Source organism: Medicago sativa, chromosome 1, assembly GCF_051527215.1.
Source record: "Medicago sativa cultivar Bolivia chromosome 1, Bolivia_mono, whole genome shotgun sequence".
Lineage (NCBI taxonomy): Eukaryota > Viridiplantae > Streptophyta > Magnoliopsida > Fabales > Fabaceae > Medicago > Medicago sativa.
The window spans coordinates 60,431,432-60,447,888 of record NC_140749.1 but is presented as its reverse complement, the minus strand read 5'-3'; the positions used below and the strand labels follow the sequence as shown (position 1 = coordinate 60,447,888).

The following is a 16,457-nucleotide window of genomic DNA, read 5'->3' as shown; positions in this document are numbered from 1 at the left end:
AGATCCATTAGAAGGAAAAAGGATCCTCTCCCATAATGCAACTCCATACAAAAATAAAACCAAGTATAGGGATATCAAGAAAATGATGAAAAGATGAATATAGAGAAGAAAATTTAGAGAGAGATAGGTGGAAGTAGTGGAATTATCAGAAGTCTGGTTAAAGTCATACTCTCCCAGAAGAACTCATACTCTTGCAGAAAGGAGAAGTCATTTTTTGCAAGTTTCTTGCTACCAATAGGCATGCATTCCATTTTGCTAGAAAACATGTTGTGGACTATAATCAAACTATGCTACTTGTTCAAAGTGATTTATTGTAAGGTGATTGACCTTGAGAAATTTCAAGGTTTGCATTGAGAAGTGTTACTTAGTGTGAGCTTGAGACGTATTTTCCACATACGTTCTTCGGTATAATGATTCATCTAACTGTTCGAGTTGAGATCATCTTCATACGAAGAAATACTTTTGAAGAGATAAAGACACAAATGAGAGTTAGATATAATCCATGTTAAAAATTAATTTTAAAAATGAATCATTACTCCAAATGTGATTAAATAGACACAATTATTCAGGCTAGCATATATCATATGGGTCTGGTTTAGTGTTTCATGAAGATATTTAAGGGGTATGTGAGGAATCAAATGATCAAAAGTCTTGAGTTTTGCACTGAATAGCTCTATAATGTGAGGAATCAAATAATCAAAAGTCTTGAGTTTTGCACTGAATAGCTCTATAATGCCTATTGATTCAATTGGACTTCGAAGTTCTCTACACTCACGAAATAACAACTATTTCTTAGTATTATTGATGTAAAGAAAGTTATAACGAATCATCATGTATATATTATATATATGATCATATACAATTTCAAGCGGCAGCAAGAAGCTTAATCAATTATAACTAGTATAATTATACGTCTATCATAGGAAGTTTGTAACATCTATCTATGATATGCTCATCGTCATCTCTGACCATGTAGAATGTTCTGTAATTGTTGAGGCAGACAAGGGACAGTAATAGCTCCTTTGTGTATAAAACCATACTCTTCCTGAGCTTGATCTAGTAATCCCAAGAATTCAGGATCACTCAAGTATTCGAGACCAATGATAAACCTTTTAAATTCTCCATCCTTCATTGCAACAACAGCAAAGTATCCTTCCCTAACATCTTCTGGAACCAACTCTTCACTGAAATCTTGCCTTTTGTGTACAAAGTGTGAAATACCCTTTTGTATCTTCCCAACAAAAGAAAGAACCATCTTTAATAATTACTGTTGATAGTATAGGTGTTTTAGTGAACTTGAAAAGCTTCTAAATTTTTTAGCTTGGAAAATCTACACACTGAGTAGGTGTATTTATTCTGTGAACATGCTGAAACACGAGAATAATCTAGTTACTGTGTGGTTGTAGAAGCCATAGACATGGCAATATGGCATTCACTTACATTGTTATCTAAATTATTGATTGATAAGTCAATTTTTTCCTTTCCCATACGCGCTAAGCAGCTTGTATCTTTAGAGGCATGGCAAGGTTTTGTTGTCCCTACTGTTAATGTATAGTCATACAAATAATATCCAAGAGTGTGGTACATTGTGCTTGTGTTGAATGGAAGGTGCCTTAGCAGCAGCCACGAGTATATTTTTTTAGATTCATTTTGATCTTTGAATGTGTCGAGCACTGTTTACTATAGCCATTAAATTTATCAAAATTATACAAACATTCTAAATGCAACTTTCTTTAATGAGTTTAGACCTCGAATGTGTCCTTTAGTGAGTTTGGCTGGTCCTCCAATATGTCTTTTGTTAGTTAGTTTTTTTTCTTTTTCTTTTTAAGATAATTATTGTTTGTGAATAAGGAGTCTTCTAGTTGTCTTTGAATTCAAGATGTGATATGGACTAGAAATTCCAAACCCAATGCAAAATCTTTGACTTAAATTTATAGGTGGGGATTTTAGTTCTTTTTGCATTCAAAGTCAGAGAAACTTTGATAATGCCTAACAATAGGAAACTATGACTTGGTGTAGTAGTTAGAATTTAGAAGACCATGACCTGGAAGAAGACAATCCTTGTTAAAGTTAACTTTAAAAGGCTTAAGATTCAATGAATTGGAACTAATTACAATTTATGATGCAAAAAAATGTGTTTTTTTGAAAAACGGATTCATGAATGATTGTTCACATCAGCAGTAAAAGTTATGGTTAATGAAAGTCCAACAAAGGAATTTGAAATGGAGAGGAGATTGAGACAAGGTGATCCATTGCCGCCTTTCCTTTTTTCATTGTAGCTGAATGTTTGAGAATCATGATGACTAAAACATTTGAGGTAATGAGTTTAAAAATAAATTTTCACAAAAATAGGTAGGTGGGAATAAACGTTTCCCGATCATGATTAGAAGAAGCAATCACATCGTTGAACAAAACTCTACATAACATAGAGTGGAGACATACACACCCATAGGTGACATACACACTTAAACCTCCACACAAATATGTGACATGTGGCCTAGACCCCACAAACACTTTGTCTCTCTTCCCTATCATCCATCTCTCTTCCGTCTCTCTCCTATCATAGCTGGGGGTGTATGGGTGGTATGAAAATATGAGTGGTCTACCAATCATTTTCCCATAACATAACAACACACCGAAAGATTTCCACTATTCCTAGATTATAATCCACTCGTGACATTATTCACCATTGGTTCTCAAGCCTTTTTTACTTTTGGGATTAGCACTAATAGGAAGGTCTAGATACATAAACGGAATCTCACCGATTTTACAATTCAACAATGTGATTGTTTTTTTTTTTTTTTTTTTTATAAACCATGATTGGAAAATGTTTACTTTTAAACCCTTCACTCACTAAAACAGATGTAACATGATCTTTATTGCTTGCATGTTCTCCACTTCCGATAACCCATCATAATCGTGTCATTTAACATTGACATGAAAAAAGAGAGCATTTAACATTGCTTTACTAGTAAAATGGATGTAGAGATTGAGAAATAAGAAATATAGTCTGGTATAGTGTGTTAAAATACAAATATGGAGAAACCAAGGTAGTGGTTAAGGGTGGTGGATTTGCAGCTTCAGATTGGTGGCGTGAAGTTGGCGTTAGCGCAACAATGGTGTTTTTCTTTATAGAATTAGGTGGATAAACCTATAGAACAAGGTGGATAAATTGTTAAAACTGGAAAACAGTTATAACCTGGTTTCTAGGGTTTGGATCAGGAAGAAGAAGAAGAGAGAATAGAGAGAATTATTGCTTGCAATATGAATTTCATTAAGTGTTGAATATACACATTACAAAGCTTTATATAGCCAAAGTATCATATGCTTGTAGCACAAGCTATATCTAACTAACTAGTTGTTATTTTGTAACAAAACCACTAACAACCTAGAATGAAGTAGTTATGAATTAACTCCTAACACTCCCCTTTAATTCTTAACTACTGAATATTGAAGAACACCAAGTTTCTTCCTAAGGAATTCAAACCTATCCAGCTTTAGTGCCTTGGTGAATCCATCAGCAAGTTGCAGCTCAGTTGGACAATACTTCACATCAAGCATTCCATTTGTAACCTGCTCCCTGATAAAATGGAACCTAGTCTTAATGTGCTTGCTCCTGCCATGAGAAATAGGATTCTTTGCAAGACTAATAGCATACTTATTGTCAATCATCAATGTTAGAGGTTTCACAACTTCACACTTGAGCTCTTTCATCGCTGATTCCAACCATAAAGCTTGACAAGTAGCAAATGTTCCTGCAATATACTCAGGTTCACTTGATGAGAGTGCAGTGACTGGTTGCTTCTTGGTACACCATGAAATTGCAGCATCATTGAATTTGAACACATAGCCTGACGTGCTCCTTCTGTCAGTTAGATCTCCACACCAATCACTATCTGAGTAACCTATGAGCTCATTCACTTCACTTTTAGCTCCATTAGGGAATAGCAAACCAAATTCCATGGTACCCTTGATGTATCTAAGGATTCTCTTTGCAGCTATCAAATAAGATTTCCTTGGATCATGCATAAACTTGCTAATTACACTATCTGAATAGCAAATGTCTGGCTTGCTATTGCATAGGTACCTCAGTGATCCAACCATTTGTCTAAAGTTTGTCGAATCCACTTTCTCTTCTTCACTGCACTCATCTAGCTTTGAGTTTGTTTCTGATGGATTTGAGACTGAATTGCAGTTTTTCATCTCAAATTTATCCAGCAATTCACCAATGTACTTTTGCAGATGCAATACCATACATGTCTTCAATTTCACAAACTCCATTCCTAAGAAAAATGAAAGTTCACCAAGATCAGTCATTTCAAACTCAGACTTCAGTTTGTCTTTCACTTTCTTAATCTCTGATGTTACGCTACCAGTAATGAGTAGATCATCAACATACAAACATATTATGATAGATTCTTCACCACTAAGATTCTGAACATATACACCAAATTCAACTGAACACTTCTTAAAGCCTATATGGATTAGACCTGATCAAGCCTGCTTCAATCCATACAATGCCTTATGCAGCTTGTACACCATATTTTCCTTCCCAGCAATCTCAAAACCTGGAGGTTGTGACACAAACACTAACTCTTCAAGTGGACCATTTAAAAAAGCTGACATAACATCTAAATGATAGAGTGACCACTCACTTTTGCAAGTAATAGCAATCATTAATCCCACAGATTCAATTCTAGCAATTGGAGAAAACACCTCATTATAATCAATGCCATGCTTATGCAGAAAACCTCTAGCAACTAGCCTTACTTTATGCTTTGAAACTTGTCCATCAGGGTTCAACTTCACTTTGTATACCCATTTCACATCAATCTTCTTTTTCTTGTCTGACAAGTTAACAAGCTCCCAGGTTTGATTTTTCTTAATTGAGTTCAGTTCCTCTATCATAACTCTTTTCCATACATCACTTTTCAGTGCTTCTTTGTAATTGATTGGTTAAGAATTTTCCAGTAATGCAAAGTGAATAAGATCACCTTCACCATTCACTGCACCATCAAGGATGATCTCACAGTCATTCAGCCTAGTAGGTGTTTGTCTGTTTCTTTGTGGCCTTGCTGATGTTATTATTTCTTCTGGATCATTCTCTACCACTTCATGATCCTCTTCACCTTCTGATTCATCACTTGAATTAGGATATACATAGTTTTGCTTGATCTCACTGCTATACTCAGGTTCACTTTCCCATTTCAACTTCTCAGCTTCATTCACTATCACATCTCTGCTGATATGAATGTTCTGAGTTATAGGGTTATAGAGTTTGTAAGCACCAGTTGGATGATACCCTATGAGTATCATAATCTCACTTTTATCTTCAAGCTTGCTTCTTCTAGCATCTGGTATATGCTTATAACACAATGAACCAAACACCTTGAAATGCTTCACACTAGGCTTCCTTTCACACCAAGCTTCTTTTGGCACCTTCAAATTAAGCTTCTTAGTGGGACTTTTGTTCAGAATGTAAGCAGCTGTAGTGACTGCTTCACCCTAAAAATTGTGTGGCAAGTTCTTCTGCTTAATCATGCTCCTGACCATATTTAATAGAGTTCTATTTTCTTCTTTCTGCAAGTCCATTATGCTGAGGTGTATATGGAGCTATAACTTCAAGAACAACTCCTTGACTTATGCAGAAAGCTTCAAAATCCTTAGAGTTATACTCACCTCCACCACCTGTTCTCAAATTCTTAATGGATTTTTCACTTTCCTTCTCCACTAAAACTTTGAATTTTCTGAATATATCTAAAGCTTCACTCTTAAGCTTTATAGTATACAACCAAATCATTCTAGTAAATTCATCAATAAAAGTAATGAAGTACTTACTACCATCTAGAGAAGCTACTTCAAAAGGACCACAAATATCAGAATGAAAGCTGCATTTGCTCTTTTAGGTGCCTCAGACACAAATGGCATTCTACTTTGCTTGCTCTTCACACAAATTTCACATATAGATTTTATGATATTAGATAGAGATAAATTTATGGAGAGAGTGAACTATGAGAAACGATTCAGATCCCTTAGGAGCAAGGATCCTCTCCCATAATGCAACTCCATGCAACAATAAAAACGAGTGTAAGGGAATTGGGAAAAGGATGAGAAGATGAATAGAGAGAAGAAAGTTTAGAGAGAGGTAGGTGGAAATAGTGGAATTATCATTTATCAGAAATCTGGTTGAAGTCATACTCTCCCAGAACAACTCATACTCTTGCTGGAAAGGAAAAGTTATTTTTTGCAAGTTTCAAGCTTCCAATAGGCCTGCATTCCATTTTTCCAGAAAACATGTGGTGGAATATAATCAAACTATGCTACTTGTTCAAAGTGATTTATTGTAAGTTTGAGAAATTTCTAGGTTTGCAAAGAGAAGTGTTACTTAGTGCGAGCTTGAGACGTGTTTCCCACATACATTCTTCGTTATAATGATTCATCTAACTGTTCGAGTTGAGATCATCTTCATACGAAGAAATACTTTTGAAGAGATAAAGACACATATAAGAGTTGGATATAATCCATGTTAAAATTTAATTTTAAAAATGAGTCATTACTCCAAATGAGATTAAATCGGCACAATTATGCAGGCTAGCATATATCATATGGGTCTGGTTTAGTGTTTCATGAAGATATTTAAAGGGCATGTGAGGAATCAAATAATCAAAAGTGTTGAGTTTTGTACTGAATAGCTCTATAATGTCGATTGATTCAACAAAATAACAACTATTTCATTAGTATTATTGATGTAAAGAGAGTATAACGAATCATCATGTATATATATTATATATGATCATATACAATTTCGAGTGGCAGCAAAAGGCTTAATCAATTATAACTATTCTATCATAGGAAATTAGGAACATCTATCTATAATGTACTTGTATCTTTGTCGCGCCTTTGTTTAGTGCTCTTTTGCTCTACCCTGCTCATAGTCATCTCTGACCATCTAAAATGTTCTGCAATTCTTGAGGCCTACATGGGACAGCAATAGCTCCTTTGTGTATGAAACCATACTCTTCCTGAGCCTGATCAAGTAGTCCCAAGAATTCAGGATCACTCAAGTATTCTAGACCAATGATAAACCTTTTAATTTCTCCATCCTTCATTGCAACAACAGCAAAGTATCCTTCCCTAACATCCTCTGGCACCAACTCTTCACTGAAATCATGTCTTTTGTGTACAAAGTGTGAAATACCCTTTTGTATCTTCCCAACAAAAGAAAGAACCATCTTAGTGATTATTGTTGATAGAATTAGGCGTCTTTGTGAACTTGAAAATTTCTAAATTTTTGAGCTTGGAAAATCTACACACTGAGTATGTGTATTTATATTGAGAAAAGTCTGTTGATTAATTATGAATGTGTAGTTACCGTGTGGTTGTAGAAGCCATAGACATGGCAATATGGAATTCATTGACATTGTTATCTAAATTATTGATTGATAAGTCAATTTTTTCCTTTCCCATACGCGCCAAGCTGCTTGTATCTTTAGAGGCATGACAAGATTTTGTTGTCCCTACTGTTAATGTATAGTCATACAAATAATATCCAAGAGTGTGGTACATTGTGCTTGTGTTGAATGGAAGGTGCCTTAGCAGCCACGAGTATATTTTTTGAGTTATTTTGATCTTTGAATGTGTCGAGCATTGTTACTATAGTCATTAAATTTATCAAAATTATAGAAACATTCTAAATGCAGCTTTCTATAATGAGTTTAGACCTCAAATGTGTCTTTTAATGAGTTTGGCCGGTCCTCCAATACGTCTTTAGTTAGTTAGTTTGTTTTTTTTAAGATATTTATTGTTTGTGAATAAGGAGTCTCCTAGTTGTCTTTGAAGTCAAGATGTGATATGGATATAAAAGTTTAAACCCAATGCAAAATCTCTTGACTTACATTTATTAGGTGGGATTTTTATTTCTTATTGCATTCAAAGTCGGAGAAACTTTGAAAATACCTGACAATAGGGAAACCATGACTTGGTGTAGTAGTTAGAATTTAGCAGACCATGACCTGGAAGAAGACAATCCTTGTTAAAGTTAACTTTAAAAAGGCTTATGATTCAGTAAATTGGAACTAATGACAATTTATGATGCTGAAAAACGGGTTCATGAATGCTTTGCTTGTGCACATTAACAATATAAGTTTTGGTTAACGAAAGTCCAACAAAAGAATTTGAAATGGGGAGGAGATTGAGGTAAGGTGATCCATTGCCGCCTTTCCTTTTTTCATCGTAGCTGAATGTTTGAGAATCATGATGACTAAAACATTTGATTTAGGAAGTTTTGAAGGGTATAAGTTTAGTGTTCAGAGACAATTGTCTCATACATGTCATTGATGATACAATTATAATGGGTTCTCAGAACGAGAAAATGTGCTAGAGATAAATAAAGACCACATTACATTTGTTTGAGTTGGTAATGGGTTTAAAAATAAATTTTCACAAAAATAGGTAGTGGTATTAAACGTTTCCCCATTATGGTCGGAAGAAGCAATCACGTCGTTGAACAAAACTCAACTTAATAACGTAACAACACACGGAAAGATTTCTACTATTCCTAGATGATAATCCACTCCTGATATTATTCACCGTTGGTTCTCAAGCTTTTTTTACTTTTGGGATCAGCACTAATAGGAAGGTCCAGATACATAAACCGAGTGTCACCGATTTTACAATTCAACAATATGATTGTTTTTTTAGGAACAATATAATTGTTTTTATTTAAACCAAACTTTTATTTCCACCGATCTACTTTTGCAAAAATTTACTTTTAAACCCGATATTTATTGCTTGCATGTTCTCCCACTTCCGATAACCCATCATAATCGTGTCATTTAACATTGACATAAAAAAAGGGAGCATTTAACATTGCTTTACTAGTAAAATGGATGTACAGATTGAGAAATAAGAAAAATAGTTTGTGGTATAGTGTGTTAAAATACAAATATGGAGAAACCAAGGTAGTGGTTAAGGGTGGTGGATTTGTGGTTTCAGATTGGTGGCGTGAAGTTGGAAGATTAGAAAAGTCATTGTTAAACGGCGGTGGAAACTTCGTACTTATAACATGGTAACAAAAAAAGTACTTACGTTACGTATACTTAAATTCGAAAATAAGTACAAGACATAAGGTACGCAAGGTATAGTGTCTTTCAAAGTATATGAAATCATGGAGACTACACTAAACTAATGCTACTTCCAAGCCATGAATATCAGATCTTCAAATAAAGGTTTGCGATCACGTTCTCAGCTGCGACAAAACGCAATTGCAATTGAGACTGCATCAGTCACATTCAACTACAATTCTCTGCATTAATAAGCATGCATGACGAGTTACAATTGTTACCTTAACTAAGATTTAAAACACTTTCCATTAATTTGAAGAAATGTTTCAGACTTAACAGACAATTCTTATACCCGTGAGCTTAGCTCACTTGGTAAGGACATTGCATAATATATGTAGGGGTAGGGTTCGAACCTAGACACCCCACTTACTCACCTTGAAAAAGGTGAATTTCTAAATACGGCCAATTGACAAAAAAAAAAAAAAGAAAAAGAATTGTTATAAGAAAATAATGACAAACAATGTATTGAACCATCACATATACAATTTCAAGGTTTAATAATTAATTATAAGTTTATAACTATGAATTAGTCGTAAGTTATAAACATGTATTCAGTATTTGTATCCTTTGTTGCATCTTGATTTAGCTTTTGTGCTATCTTCTATATGGTCATCTTTGACCAAGTAGAATGTTCTGTAATTCATGAGGCAGACAAGGGACTGCAATAGCTCCTTTGTGTCTAAAACCATACTCTTCTTGAGCTTGATCAAGTAGTCCCAAGAATTCAGGATCACTCAAGTATTCTAAACCAATGATAAACCTTTTAAATTCTCCATCCTTCATTGCAACAACAGCAAAGTATCCTTCCCTAACATCTTCTGGAACCAACTCTTCACTGAAATCTTGCCTTTTGTGTACAAAGTGTGAAATGCCCTTTTGTATCTTCCCAACAAAAGAAAGAACCATCTTTAATAATTATAGTTGATAGTATATTACTTGTTTTACTGAACTTGAAAACTTCGAAGTTTTTGAGGTTGGAGAATCACACACTGAGCATGAGTATTTATATTGTCAACATGCTGAAAAATACACGAAAAATGTTGATTAACGCGTAGTTACAGTTTGGCCATACACATGGCAATGGCATTCATTGTTATTTATATTATTGATTGATTATTATTGATAGGTCAATTTCTTATTTTTCAAAACGCGGTGTGTATCTTTAGAGGGGTGGCAATATTTAATGTCCTTACTGTTATAGATTAATAATAATATCTAAGTGTGTGGTACATTGTGCTTGTGTTGAATGGAAGGTGTCTTAACAGCCACCAGTATCATTAACTTTGAAGATCGTTCTTTGTGAATATGGATCTCGTGTATTTGTGTCTTTGAATTCAGGATGTGATGTGATATGTGTACATAAATTAAAAACCCAAGGCAAAATCTTTGACAATATATTTGAGTTAAATTTTGTTAAGAGTTCCATGATGGAGAAAATATGGTCTCAACATTTGCTTATAAATGGTATTGGCTTGGGACCTGTGGTCCTCCTTGAGGTATTGGGATCGATTCTCCCCGCTGTCAATTTAGGTGGATTAATTTAACTTCTTCAAAAAAAAAAAAAAACAGTTGCTTGTAAAGGAGGGTAGTCATCAACTTACAAGTCAATTGGTAGTTTTAAGGAAAATATTATGTAGGGTCAAGTTTCGAACCTGTACTCTCCACTTCTTCATATTTAAAATGTGTGAGCCACTCCCACTAGGCTACTTGACCAAAAACTTACAAGCCAGTTTTGTAAAATTAAGTTAGACCAAACTCAAATTTTAAGATGGTATTTGAGTCTATCGTGATAAAAGTTTTAATATTTAGCCATAGATTAATAGATACAAGTTATAACATATCATCAAAAATAAAGAAGAAAGAAGAATTTTGTACCTTTGAATTAGGTTGATGAAGGATAAACATAGACAACGCTGACAACTATGAGAGGGATAACTACCCTCATTCCGTCTAGCTTTAGGTTTTCACCATGATGTTCAGAATAATTAACCGTCTGATGGGATGACGTTTAAATAGCTAAACGGCTGAGGGCGGGGACCTCTCATTGGGCTTAGCTAAATGGTCCAACCCATCACGGTCCATTTAGAAAGAATAGCCCAATCACATATATTCATCAACTAATTAGTGCTTAACATAATAGACCATAATTTATATTATGACATCAACTTGTAATAATTGATTATTGCCAATCCATAATTGATTAATTAAATAATTAATCCAACAATCTCCCACTTGGATGACAATACTCAATTACTAAAAGAATAAAAAATTCACTTGTCATAAAGAATTTAAAATTTAGAATTATAGGTATGGTTTAAGCACTAATCATTCAAAAGAGAAGTAAGCTTTAATGCTGCAGAAATTGAATCCGATAGGGAAAATAAATCATACAGATCAAAGACTCACTTTTCTAACAAATGATGAATTTATTTTGACACTTTGAATTGAAGAGAATGTGTCATTAAAGAATGGCCCAAGCATTTTAAAAATGCTATAACAAACTCCCACTAACCCAAAATATTGTAGACTTAATCAAATCATCATGAGTTACAATACTCATATATACAAGTCTGTGGTTAGTGGTTCTGCCAATGAGTTTTCAATTTTATAGAAGTCATATATCCACATAGGTATACAAATAGTAATTACTTATAGGGATAGCCTATTAAAAGAGTGTAATTACATTTAGTCAAAAAATCAATAAATGTTCTATGACATTCAATTAATCCAAGTTTTAGCAAAAGCGTGACTATGAAAATCCATAAAAACAAAATAGGAAATTCAAGAATCCCCAAATTGGATTAACATAGTAACTTAGTTTGAAGAAAAAGGATGTGGATTAATGTGGCCACTAGAATGTCAATAACAAAAGAACATTTATGATTATCTCAAATTATAAGTATCACAAGAACACAATATCATACTCGATAGGAGTATTGATATTATATATTGTACTTACTATTTATGACCTCATAAAATGTGGAATGTTGGTAAAACAGAAGCACAATATATATATTTGCATGCTACGAGGTTATTGTGCATATTCCAACAAAATTGACTTAAGCATCCAATTATGATGCTCATTGAGATTGATAGAATTTTAATATATATCTCAATATAATAGAATGAGACTAAAGTTTAAAGTCTCTTAAGCTATGCCATATTTTATAGTGTGCACATGAGTATATGGCAATGACGAGAATAATATTGTGTACACACTTCTCTTGATCTCACATATATATAAACAAGAGTGGGATTTCTCATTTGAGCTCATAATATATAGTGTTGTGTACACACTCCCACTGATCCCACATATATATAAACAAGAGTAAGAGGGATTCTCATTAGTGATCACTGATATAAAAATATTACAATAATGTAATATTCAATAGTGGGATACTTAGTTGCTAGTGCAAAATTATTAACATAAGTGGTTATGTAATTTTAACTAACAGAGTTTCATGAACTCAACCACATATTTTGCACATAAGCATATCAGAATTATTAACACAAGTGGTAACTCGAGGATAATATAAAACCCCTTAAATACATATTTTATCAATGACAGATATCAATATTCTGCATTTGGAATTAAGGAGAATGTAAATTTTCATTTAAGAATTTTATAACACAAGATCTCCTTTTTCACAATTAAAATTCCAAAGAATTTTATAAATATAGTAACCTTTATATGACAGAGTATGATGATTATATAAAAAAAAATTATCATCATATGAGTGAGATAAGTCTCTTATTATTATAAAATACGATATAAGACTCTATTCACAATTTTAGTAACTCACTCAAAACTCAAATGCTACAATTATACTTCCACACATTTGAGAAAAAAAATTAGGTTACAAGCAGCGGAAATACACAAGACTTATATTTTATTATTACTGAGGATATAAGAGAAAATAGTCATAAGCTTCCATAAGTATTAAAGAATAGCAATAACATAATTAATATCCTCAATATAAGTCTCTACAATAATTTCATATCTAAAATTATGAAACAAATAAATATATTTGTTTATGAGATATAGTTGGTTAACATGCAGAATTTTTCTCACTTGTTGAAGAATGATATTTTCTTCACTTAGTGGAGAATGATAGTTAAACTATCTTACCCACAAAAGGATGATTATGTTAAGTAATGTCATACCGATAGGGTATGTCCATCACGTTACACAATACATAGCAATGATTCTCCCACTTGATAGAGAATAGACAATGATAGTTGAATTAAAAAGTTTGAAAGATATTTTAATAAAATATTCAACTATTTCTCTATCACAAAATGATATGTTAAGTAACGTCACACCGATATGGTATGTCCGTCACTCACATAACAAAGGGATAGTAGCAATCCGATATATTTATATATATAAAAAAATCACATTTAGGTAGAAATTTAATTCAAAATGTAATAATATTGGATTGCAAAATTTATACAATTTTCTACATGTCTTTTAATAGAGTAACTTACTTATTGTAATGTCATTCAAGGACCTTAAGGATAATAATAAGTAAGAACTATATCATCACAATGTACAATTCTTATGTCTCAAAATTTAAACATTGATAGAGTATTATAATTGACATAAGTATAAACATTTTAGGTACATTGAATAATAAATATTAATAACAACATACCGATAGAGTATGACTGTCACCAATATAATGCTAATCTATTCAACAAAATTTGCATAATTGTATCCACGATAGGTGAGATTACAATTATACAAAACAATAATGTTTATGCCTAAAAGAATATGATAAAATAGTATCATGCATAAACAATTCTTAATTTACTCAATTTCGATCATATTCAAATAATAGAAAAATGTGCTTAACAATATTTTAAATTAGCACATCATAAATATGACTTTAGAATTTATTTATATGAAGTAGTATAATAACAAAAGTTATTATTTAGAATACAAGTGTGTCAAATAGTTTTCTATTTTATCCAGAATAGAACTCTTAGAATAAAATTTTCCAATACGCCCACTATAAATTCGAAAGAATATAAATACAAAATGGAGTATTATAGTAAGAAAATAGTATATAACAACAAAGTTCTATTTAGAATATTCTGAAAAAGGATTTCACTTCTATATAGGATATCATAATTGCACAACAAAAGAGAAGAAAGACTAAATTTCTTCATATGTGCAACAATAAGCAATAAGTCACAAGAGTATAAAATAAATAAATCACAACTTACCTCGGAGAGTGTGACATTCATCCTTATACTTAAAGCCACTGAATTTTGATGACTTAACGAGAATATCTTATAATATAGTCATCTCAAAATATTCCTCAATAGAGAATAAGCAATTATAAATAAACATACGTGAGACTTTAATTATAAATCAATATGATTTATATAAGAATTCAGATGTAAGGATGACACATATTTTAAAAATTGCCTCAATTCTTAATAAGCTGTTTTGATAATAGTTAACAGATAAACAACAAAGAGGCGTACAAATTTTAATTCATAATTAGAATTTTAGCATAAAAATGCAACAATGCATTATTTACTATATATAAAATATATAGTTTAATATTATTGTAATCCAAATATTTAATTGCGACAAGACACATTATTAGATAGTTAATGGTGTTTGTCACAAAATTTAGAGTAATAAATTACGGGTCTAGATTAGAGAGTGTAGCAGAAAGCATAATGTATATTAAAGAGAAATATGTCAATTTTAGATTCAATTAATATAAATGACATATATAATATACAACTTACTATACTCATATTGAAAACAAAATATTATTAGGACCCTTTAAATCATTTTGTAACAAAAGTCTCTAAGTTTAAATATGTCGCCTAAAAGAATGATCAATTAGTAAACTTTGGATCTTTATGCTAAGACAATATGAATTCAAGAATATCTTATATTAGAATATTTATAATGCCAAGAATATTAAAAATCGTAAAATTTAAATTAACTATATTTGGCATTAAAATTAATAAAATTGAGCCTTCTGTAAATTCACAATAGTAACATTTTAATTGATGAGATAGTTAGTGTTACTAATGTAAGAGAAGATTTTCAAAACAGTTTAGGCTCAAATATTGGGAATATATGATCTTTTCAAGTTTTGACAAAATTTTGAAACCCATAAATCAAGAATAAATATAGTATAATAGTCAAGTTGTTCTTGACAAGACAAATAATTTTGAGGGTATCAACAAATCTCAAAATATATATTAATATAGAATATTTGATGCAAGAATATAAGTCTAAGTCTAAAAATTTTCACAATCATAACACTTTAAAACTAATTCACATAAGTGTTATTACCATAAAAAAATACAGGATATTATAGACTCAAATCTAATGAATATAAGATTTAAAAGAGTATATGATTCTCATATTAATTTACATCAAATATTTAGAGATTTCATAAAGTGATTTAAATCCCAAATTTTAAAGGTATAGAATAAATCAAATCTTCTAAAAGTACTTTGGGTGTAAAATAATATACTAATATTTATCAGATAATTGGGGATGAAAAATTCCTATTGACACATTAAATTCAATTTTTGAAAGAGTGAATATAATTTTTTTGAAAGAGTGAAAAATTCCTCATTGACACATTAAATTCCTCATTGTCATATAAGAGTAAGGAATGTTCATCAAATTGTCATATAAGAGTAAGGAATGTTCATCAAATTTTATCACAAAAAATGTGAGAATATAATTTATTTATCCCCAAACAATAACATATAAATATCTACATGTGTCAAAAAATTCCAAAATAATAAGAATATAATAAATAATTTTGGAAGATTTGTTTTTTTTACACGCGCTCCCACGCGCCAGAAATGCGTGAAGGATAGTTTTTTTTTTCTCTCACGCGCGCGTGTAATCACGCGCATGGTCTTCTTCGCCCGTTTAACTAAAAAAACGGGTCGAAACGAGCCGCGATTGACCTGATTGGATTCTCATTAGTGGACAAATTTCGACGATTCAAGTTGGGTTAAAATCGCGATTGAGATACAAAAGGATTTCACATGTCAATTCTTCGGATTATCGACTTAACGACAAATCTAAGAAATTTGGGTTCATCCCAAAATCCAAAATTGAGACTGATTTCTTATAGAATAATAAACAACGATCTGCTAATTTGATTTATGGGGAACACGATCGCATTCGAGAGAAAATTTAAGATTGAAATTGTAGGGTTGGAAGCAAGATATACATCGATATCTTATTATTTGACAACAGGCAATCTCATATGTGTTTTTATTGAAAATCAGTGACAAAACACACGGACCAATTTTAAGAATCAATTGCTTTTTCATGGATAT

General features: G+C 32.0%; 3 protein-coding genes across 3 annotated transcripts; all 3 read right to left on the bottom strand.

Annotated features, from left to right (window-relative positions):
- Nucleotides 1-901: 901 nt before the first annotated feature.
- Nucleotides 902-1,357, bottom strand: LOC146955989 (auxin-induced protein X15-like). The gene has a single exon (XM_085725501.1). The coding sequence runs from the start codon at nt 1,253-1,255 to the stop codon at nt 959-961; it is 297 nt and encodes a 98-aa protein (XP_085581627.1). The 5' UTR covers nt 1,256-1,357; the 3' UTR covers nt 902-958.
- Nucleotides 1,358-6,760: 5,403 nt separating this feature from the next.
- Nucleotides 6,761-7,269, bottom strand: LOC146955988 (auxin-induced protein 15A-like). Its single transcript, XM_085725457.1, has one exon. The coding sequence runs from the start codon at nt 7,230-7,232 to the stop codon at nt 6,936-6,938; it is 297 nt and encodes a 98-aa protein (XP_085581583.1). The 5' UTR covers nt 7,233-7,269; the 3' UTR covers nt 6,761-6,935.
- A 2,105-nt stretch (nt 7,270-9,374) lies between these two features.
- Nucleotides 9,375-10,109, bottom strand: LOC146955987 (protein SMALL AUXIN UP-REGULATED RNA 16-like). Its single transcript, XM_085725446.1, has one exon. It carries the CDS (start codon nt 10,026-10,028, stop codon nt 9,732-9,734), a length of 297 nt encoding a protein of 98 aa, XP_085581572.1. The 5' UTR covers nt 10,029-10,109; the 3' UTR covers nt 9,375-9,731.
- Nucleotides 10,110-16,457: the final 6,348 nt, after the last annotated feature.